Source organism: Carya illinoinensis, chromosome 12 (genome assembly GCF_018687715.1).
Source record: "Carya illinoinensis cultivar Pawnee chromosome 12, C.illinoinensisPawnee_v1, whole genome shotgun sequence".
NCBI lineage: Eukaryota > Viridiplantae > Streptophyta > Magnoliopsida > Fagales > Juglandaceae > Carya > Carya illinoinensis.
Genome location: NC_056763.1, coordinates 28,920,134 through 28,929,738, shown reverse-complemented (window position 1 = coordinate 28,929,738; position 9,605 = coordinate 28,920,134). Strand labels below are relative to the sequence as shown.

Sequence of the window (9,605 nt, the reverse complement as noted above, 5' to 3'; positions counted from 1 at the left end):
TTGGACATATTCTTATATTATTCAACCTTACCATCCTCTTCAATCATCTCAACTTCATCGGCACTAGAATTACAACTGTTTAAAATCTCAACATGATCTCATGATGTACTCATCATTCACTCAACCTGATATGATTTATAGGGCAAAAATAGCTCAATAGACAATCAAATTAGGTGTAGTATATATAGCTCAATACAAAACTCTAGAATAAAAAAAAAAAAGATTTCAATGTAAAACTCATTAGAAAATCACACGATGTATATATATGTGCTGCTACTGTATGTGGCGCACCACACAAGTTGAAAAAAAAAAAGGACAAGGAAATGTCACGAGACCACTTAGTTTGCCTTATAGACCATACATGCATAAGGGTCACAACACATTTATCATCATAACAAATAATTGATACATAAAAATAATGTTAGATAAATTAATATATATATATATATATATATATATATATATATATATATATATATGATCTTTAGATTTTAAAAATATAATCGTTTCAAGCTTTCATATGATTAAAAAAAAAAGTTGCACATTGTAAAATAAAAAAAAAAATTATAAAAAAAGAAAAAAAAGAGAAATGACTACATACAGGTTCACCTTTCAGATGATTAAAAAAAATTGCACATTGTAAAATAAAAAGAAAAAAATTATAAAAAAAGAAAAAGAAATGGCTACATACAGATTCACCTTTCATATGATTAAAAAAAAAGTTGCACATTGCAAAATACAAAAGAAAAAAATTAAAAAAAAAAAGAAAAAAAAAAAGAGATATGACTACATACAGGTTTACCTTTCAGATGATTAAAAAAAAGTTACACATTGTAAAATAAAAAGAAAATAATTAAAAAAAAAAAGAGAGAAATGGCTACATATAGGTTCACATTTCATATGATTAAAAAAAAATTACACATTGTAAAATAAAATGAAAAAAATTATAAAAAAAAAAGAAAAAAAAATGTCTATAGATTTACCTTTCAGATGATTAAAAAAAAAGTTGCACATTTTCCTTTATTATATTCATAAACCCTAAAATAATTGATAAATTTTATAAGATAAAACAAGAATAAAAGATTAAATAAATAAAAAGTTTTACTTTTTATAAAGTTTAACCAACACATAGGCCCACAAATCTTGAAAGCGAAACACCAAACCCCACAAATCTTCGGAAACTAGAAGTGCAGAGAGAGATGGTTCGAACAGATATATTAAAAGAGTGAAGAGCAGAAAGTGGAAAACCAAAAAGTTATTAAAGTCATTTTATCACATGTGTGAAAGTGCATAAAGAATCATGAAGAGTAACCTATGTGTTGTACTTGGATTGGCTGGTGTAAAAGCTTCTTTACTCACCCGACCGGCTCCAAGTGACACCCTTTTAAATTTGGTTCAATTTCATCAACTTGTGTAAAGTTGGGCCCTAGTTGATTATGTCATGATTTATCTAGCAATAATAGAGGCACTGGTCTTATCTAGCAATCCTTTCAGGATCCGACTCGCCTCCAGTTTCATAGTAACAGAACATCTCCTGTTAAAACTTAAACGGCCAGCATAGAAAAATAAAATCCAACCATGCTAAAAATATACTTGCAATTTTAATAAAAATAAATTTAAAGAGACCATTGCTATGTTATTTATATGTTTGTATATAAATATTAAAAAAATATATAAATATATTTGATACTAGTTACCATGTTTAATTGATAAATAGATGGTTTATTATTATTATTATTATTATTATTATTATTATTATTAGTGTGTTTAATAATTAAATAAATATATTTTTTAATTTTTTGGTTAAAAAAGTTATAGTTGATGCAATATGTTGGGCGTAAAGTTATTGATGACTAGCGTGGGAGACAAAATTTCTTTATTTTTAATATTAATATTTTTGCAAGTGCCAGGATAAAAGATATTAATATATTTTTGTTTTTCTACTATTTATAATAAATAATATATTTATATATCAACACATAAATAATGTAACAAAAATAAGAATCTTTAAAATTTATTTATAGTAAAATTTTGACAAAAATGAACAAATAAAAAATAAATAAAACATGTGCCCTGCCTCTCTCCAACCCTTTTTTTTGGTTTAAAAGAAGCAATAATATTCATTGAATCTACTAACAAGAGATGTCCTATTACTTTGAAACTGGAGGCAAGCCGGATCCCATCATTCAACGCACGCAGGCTGCGGAAGAAGTTGAGGCCCCAGTTAAAATTATTGTAAAGGCGCACCGGCCTGAGTGGCTGCATGAGGACCACAGGTCCTCAACTCGATGTCCACAGGTGTTCATGAAGATCTGTCCCAAGTTTTTCAGAGGGACTGCATCAGTCTATTATGCATGGCCTACAAAAGACTTTTCTAACCCGTCTCTCTCGACTTTATTTGCCCAATTTCCTCGAACCCGCTTCTTCGATCCCTCGATGTCGGTAAAAGATGTTTGGGAGTATTTTTATTTTTTTATCTTTTCTTTTGATGGGATGTTTGGGAGTGCTTTTATATATGCAACTTGGGGCAGATTTTCATGAACAACTGTGGAAATCGAGTTGAGGACCTGTGGTCCTTCGTGCAGCCACGCAGGCAGGTGCTATACAATCATACAAAGTTGAGTTTGATTTGGATACTGACAGAGTGCAATAATATTTTTTTTAAAAAAAAAGAAATAGACATCGGGCTCATAAAATATAAAATAATTAAATATTTCATATATAGATATCTCTCCAGAGGGAAGACAGATGCATACGTAAGTGAGAATATTAAAATATAAAATAAATAATAAAATTTATTTCTTTTAACCAACTGAATCTATTTTATTTCAGAATCTGTTTTCAGCAACCAATATTGACAATTAGTCGCGATTCCGGATTTTAGGCATTAAATTCGTAATTCCATTAACAACTTAGCATGTAATAATTTTTTTTTTTTTTTCATGTACAGCTTTAAACTGTTACTAGGACAATAGTTTTGAATTAAATGGAAAAGAAATAATTTACTAACATGAAATTATAGATAAATTATAGAGCAGGTGGTATTTATCATTATCCAATATATTATATTAATCCTCTTTCTAGAAAAGTTTGATATTGGATTTTTTTTTTTCAAATAAAATTTTCAAATGATTAATTGAAATTAGTATTTTTGTACCTTTTCATATCATCTGACCGTGTCTCCAGCATTTCTCTTTCTATATATATACATCATACATATATCTTCTATATATAAAAAGTGTGTATGAAACGGAAAATCTTATTTTAACGATTTTTTTATTTTTCCGTTAAAGTTAACACCGTTTGTTTAAATACGTGTGAATGTAATTGGCATATAGAATGAAGACATAAATGTTGAGAGAAATAACATTTAATGTTGTTATATGATTTATTAATCACAATAATTACAATACTTAATAGTTTATATAATAATAAGTAATTAAAGATTAGTTATTATATTTTTCTCTTTTTCCTTAACATATACACGTGTATTAGGTGCATAAGACGTGAATTCCTAAGTACATTTCATTAAATCAGATTATTGAGTATTCTAAATTTAAAAATCTCATATAATATATAATACAAGTGTGTTTAATCAAAGTGTTTTTTTTTCCATGGTAGTAGGACGTAACTTCCACTAAGTCATATTCCACACGTGGGCTTGCCATGATGGGTACGTGACAAAGGTCGTAATCCTTGAGCTAATCAAGAAATAGTAAATTCGGCCAATAACTTCAAAATATATTTTAGGATTTATATATACGCTATATATAAAAAATATTATACCACAAATTTTATAAAAAGATTATATTTTAACTTTATGTTGATCCTGATCGATTCAACCAACAGCAAAATAAGAATTTCAATGTTGTCTCTACTGATCGTCTACAGGATTATATAAATTGATGAATTATAATACAAACATCAAACGACACATATTTTGAACTACCGTTTGTGTTAGACTTTTATTAAATTTTTCGTATACATATTTGCTAAAATTATGGATGTTATAAATATGTATTAGATTATATGATATTTTAAACTAATTTTTTTTTATCTTCTCCAATATGCCTTAAATTATTAAGTGATATCGATAATTTTTATAAAATATATATTATTTTTTACAAATAATCATTTCATAAAATTAGACAAACGTGCTTTGCACGTTGCTCCCACCTAGTATATATATATATATTTAAAGTTGGCCGGTGTGATAATATGATAACCTGATGATTATGATCTATTAATTATGAATTTTTTTATTTATAAAAAGAAGACTTAAGTCTCAAATTGATTAGTAAACTTAAATATATAAAATATATTTTTTTGAAAACACTGATACTAGTCTTAATTTATAGTCTTTATTGTGCGAGTCATAAAGAATTTACAGTCTCTGTCAGCTCGTCCCTGGCTCCCTGCCTGTCTCCAACGAAAGGTCCTTCCTTTCATTTGCTCTCCACTTCTGCTTACGTCCCAATTAAATTCAAACTCCTATCGTCACTCTCTCGCAATACTCCGATCTCCTTCGTACAACTTTTCAGCCATTCGTGTACGTACTACTTTCACTTGCTAATTGGGTATATATGCTGTGAAGTTGGTATTTTCGTTGGAAAACAAATATGTTTCTTGTTCGGCTTCTTCTTGCTTCAATCATCGTGGCCGTTTGCTTTGCAACTTATGTTTCTGGAGCCTATAAACTGCCCGGTGATGAAGGTATACACCCACATGACACACAGATATCTCAAAGCCTTTTTTTGTATCGATTATATTATATAGTCTGCTCTGGCCAGGAGTGAAGTGGGTTTGCTAGCTTAATAATTCTGGAGTTTAATTTTCAGTTGAAGCTTTACGTGATATATTCAATACGTTGGGGAAAGACTGGGACTTCTCTAATCCTTGTAGTCATGATGTAACAACATCGACGGCCGGCTTGAATATTTATGCTGCTGTTAATTGCAGCAACTCATGCGTCATCAATGGCAACAAGTCAGACCGCGTTGTGGGCATGTACGTTGTCATCTCTCCTTCTCTAATCATCTTAATGACAAGCTGTTTCATAAGTCTCAAATTTTTTTTTTTTTTTATATAGGAAAACACTTATCAATAACAGAAAAAAACAGTAAAAATTGTTAACGTGATATATATGCTTAATTTATTTTACAGTCAAATGTATTTTATAATTTAACTTATTCACGAACTTGTATAATTCAATTATTTTTTCAAAAAAACAGTAACTAAGGTCTTGTTTGTATAAGCATGTATTTTCAGATATTTTATTTTCAAACATCAAGCATAAAATATCTTTTTTTTTTTTTTTAAAGTTTAAATTGTTGACTTTATGATCTAATCATTATAAGTTTCTTAAACTTTTAAATTCAACATAAAAGATAATTCAATTTTTTTTACATCTCAAAATAAAAATTTTATTAAAAAATTATATTCAAACAATATTTTAACTTTATAATATTTTTATTTAAATTTTTTCTCTCATTTTTTTTAAAACTCAATAAAACATTTTAAATCGAACAATTTATAAATAATCTTAAATATTCTAATTTCCAAATGATTCATAAATGCTTTTAAACTCCCTTGCTCGACACTATTTTAAAATATAATAATATTTGTAAAAAAACTAAAAATTAAAAATAAATAATTCGTTTTCCGAACTCAATTCTCAAGCGAAGTTAAAAGGTTAGAAACTTGGAATGATGGCTTGGTTGGAAACCGCTAAAACACAAACTAACGACCGCTTGCCCAAACATGCATTGAGTCGCCGACACCGAAATATAATTATGAAAAATATTAAACACACGTAACTTTTTATAATACTTTCTATAATATTGATTTAAAAGGAGTGGTGTTTTTGTAAAATATTTTATAAAACTAATATCGCTTTATAAAAATATCCTTATTTTATATTAACATGTATTGTGAAATGTGTTGGGTTGATATCATTACCCATACAAAATTCATCTATTCATTCTCACGCTTACACACGTACACCTGTCAGATATCAATTGGGTATTGGTGATAAGGTTGACTTCGTTTTATTAATCTCATATAGTGATTATAATTTTTTTAAATTTTAAAATAAAATATAATATTAAAATATAATATTTTAATTATATTTTATTCAACTTTTAACTTTCATATTATTTTACCTATATAATCAAACAAGAAAAATTCAAAGTCAATCTTCTATCTTTTCCTTGAATGACTTGCTCTTATGGTAAAGTTAGCTAGCATTAGGGTTGGTTTGGATTCCGAAATAAGATGAGATGAAATGATTTTAGATAAAAGATAAAAATTAAATAAAATATTGTTAAAATATTATTTTTTAATATTATTATGGTTTTGAAATTTAAAAAATTTGAATTGTTTATTATATTTTGTATGAAAATTTAAAAAATTTATAGTGATAAAATAAGATGAGACATGATATTTTCTGAATCCCAATGAGACCTTAGTGTTCCATGCTAAAAAGTTTTTTTTTTTTTTTTTTTTTTTTCCAAATCAAATCAAGTAATACTTATTAATAAGCTTCTCTTTGCATAACAAAGATAAATAAGCCATGTAAATACTTTAATAAATATGTTATTCACACAGCTTTATTAATAAGCTTCTATTTCCATAACAAATACATCTTTATTGGTTTTCATGTTCTTTTGATCTTACTTTATTGGCTAATTATAATTTTGATAAATAATATTTGCAGTCATAGATTAAGTATGTAAGCGCTACGCACTCATTTAAAAAAAATAAATAAAAATCGGATCAATATGAAAAAATTAATTTTTTAAAAACAGACCCCGCTCTTTTTCAAAAAGAATGCGTGGCTCTTGCATAATCTATAATTGTATCTAGCACTATCCTAAATTTATATATGCTATCCTATTTTATTATATATTACAAAATAGTTTCTTCATTCAGAGATGCATGCTGTTTATTATAGATTTTGTCATAATCAATTACACCTTTTGATTTAATATAATTTAAGTAATTATCTATTTAAGTAGTGAAATCATTCAATGCGTGTCACGTAAAGTATAATTGTGTTTAATAAAATTAAAGATAAAGAATAGTATTACTCTTTTAGTATGATTATAGTCTTAAAAATCAAGATTTAGTTGCTATATATATAATATGTATGCATTGTAATCTGAAAGTTAAGCACAATTATTGAAAAAAGAGTAGTGATAGAGAAGTACTCTGTTACAACTTTGTTTTAAATTGATGACATTTTTATAAAATAATGATACTTAAGCAGTTTGATTTATTAAAATGTCATCTGCTTAAGATAAAGTTTTGAAACAGTTTTAAAAAATGATTATATTTTTATCAAATTTTTTTTTTGTGATAGAAGCATAATTATTTTACAACTTTGTTTTGAATTGATGACATTTTATAAACAATGATACTCCTATAGTTACAATTATGTTTTATAAAAATATTTTTATTTTTATCATTTTCCTTTTAAAAAAACTATTTTCTACTGGAATTTCAGAATTCTCAAAGGACAAAATCTAGCAGGCACTCTTCCTCCAAATTTGGTGAAGTTACCTTGCTTGCAACTACTGTAAGTGTATTGTACTTGTAATGTTTTCTTTCATAAACTAACTTACCTATACATTGGAACTCATTTCTTTATCTCACTTTACCGTATCTACAGTGACCTCAGTCGCAACTACCTTAACGGTTCAATCCCGTCGGCATGGGGCTTCGTGCCGAAGCTGGTCCAAATGTACTCCTCTCCCCCTTATATAAATTTCCTACAAATTCTTTATAAAAAGTTTGTTTTACTAATAAATTAATAGATTTTTTTAAGCTTTTTGAAATAGAGTCTACTTTTTTATAAATGAATTGTGTAGAATTTATTTACGTGAAATTTGTATAAATAATTTCTCTATTCATTTGTTAATTTAGGTTAACATTATTCTCGTGTGCAGGTAGCTAACTGTACGTTACATATATATATATATATATATATATATATGTATATATAGATTAATGGCAAGAATTAAACATGAACAGATATTTTTGGCGTCTCAGACTGCCGATGCATGAAATGCTTGATATGAAAATTAAAGAAATAAAGAACCAAAACTTTCAAATATTATTAATTGAAAGTAAATATTCAAACAAAACTTTAAACAAAACTTACACAAGCTTGAAATAAAGAAAAGAAGAGAAGGAAGGTGAATTTGAGCTTGCAAGTAAGTTGGGAAGCAGTTCTTGCTGAAGGTTTCTTCGGCTAGAAAGTTCTGCCCCTTAAATGAAATGAAGAGCCCTTTTATAGAAGAATGAAGCCCTTTTATAAATAGTGAACCCATAATTCACGAAATGAACAGTGAAAGTGAACAGTAACTTTTTTACTATTCACTTTTCAGAAAAGCATGCACTCGTCGAAAATAGTCTTGTCTTCTTTCGCCGAAAGTGAAATATTCCTTCTGCACTCAAAGTACCGAAAGCATTTCTGTCTCAATGTGCTGTCTGATTGTGCCGAAAGCAAAATGAAATGATTAAAGCACCGAAAGCATTTATGTCTTCAATGTGCTTGTCTGATTGTAATGATCAAACCATCAAACCATCTTTCCGCCCCCGAAAAGTTGTGACTCCGAGGTTGAGAAGAGGCCACATGGTCAGGCATGATTCAATTATCACCCAGTCTAGGGGGATAGTCTTCTAAGTCATGTCCAAAAACATTGCTGTATGGAGCAGAGGCTGCCGAATCGGCTGACGAGGCTTCTGACTCCTTATTCGAATCTTCACTATTGGAGGCTCCTTCAGTGGATTTCTTCAACAATTCAAGTTGTAAAAGTAAATCCTTCTTCGTTTGTTTTGAAGAAGAGGATGAATCAGTAGAATCCTTCTTTTTGGCTGAAGATGATTTCTTCTTCTGCTTTGATGAAGAACTCTTAGATCTTGAACTGGAAACTTGATCACTTAAACCTGGAATGGCTGGATATGTAATCAAAACTTGAACTGGGGTGGGGGAGGGGAATTCCTGTTTATCCTTGAGATTAAGAACAACAAGGGGAAAATCAACTGAAATCCTTGAAATAATGTCATTTGTATGGGGAAATTTATCCCACCATTTGACAAAATATTGACGAATCAAGATATGGTCTTTTTTTGTGTATTGCCATCTATAAATCCAAGGAATTTTGTATTTGGCACAAAAATGGAGTAAGGGCGGGAGTAGAATGTCTCGTCCTTTCATCTTTGATACACTGGAAATAGTAAAATGTTTGATAGCCTGTTGAAGACTATCAGGAAATAAATCATTAATGGGGCCAAAGAAATGCCACCATTTCTAAAACCACAAAGGAAAAGATTGTTTGCACTTCTTGTTGAAATTGAAGAACCAAGAGTGCTGCATAACTGGGTTTTGAAACAAAGGAAACTTTAACCATGCCTCAATATAATCATAATAATTATACTGAGTGTTAGAATCCTTGATTGTTTTGAAGGTAGAAGGGTGGGTTTCCCATTCTTCCTCTGTTATGACTGAAAGAATATAAAAATTGTGAAAGATGATCTTTGAAGGATCAACTTTACAATAAATAGGTTTAATGGAAACGGAACGAGGTTTTTATTTGGGTCTT

General features: G+C 28.4%; 1 protein-coding gene across 1 annotated transcript in view; it reads left to right on the top strand.

The window, feature by feature from the left end:
• The first annotated feature begins 4,372 nt into the window (after positions 1–4,372).
• The window catches only part of LOC122290495 (probable leucine-rich repeat receptor-like serine/threonine-protein kinase At3g14840), a 28,919-nt gene continuing 23,686 nt past the window's right edge, over positions 4,373–9,605 (top strand). Inside the window, exons 1-4 of the mRNA XM_043098236.1 lie at positions 4,373–4,713; positions 4,839–5,007; positions 7,505–7,576; positions 7,670–7,741. Coding sequence (XP_042954170.1) covers positions 4,620–4,713; positions 4,839–5,007; positions 7,505–7,576; positions 7,670–7,741 — 407 coding nt within the window. The 5' untranslated portion in view covers positions 4,373–4,619. The remainder of the gene's footprint in view (positions 4,714–4,838; positions 5,008–7,504; positions 7,577–7,669; positions 7,742–9,605) is intronic.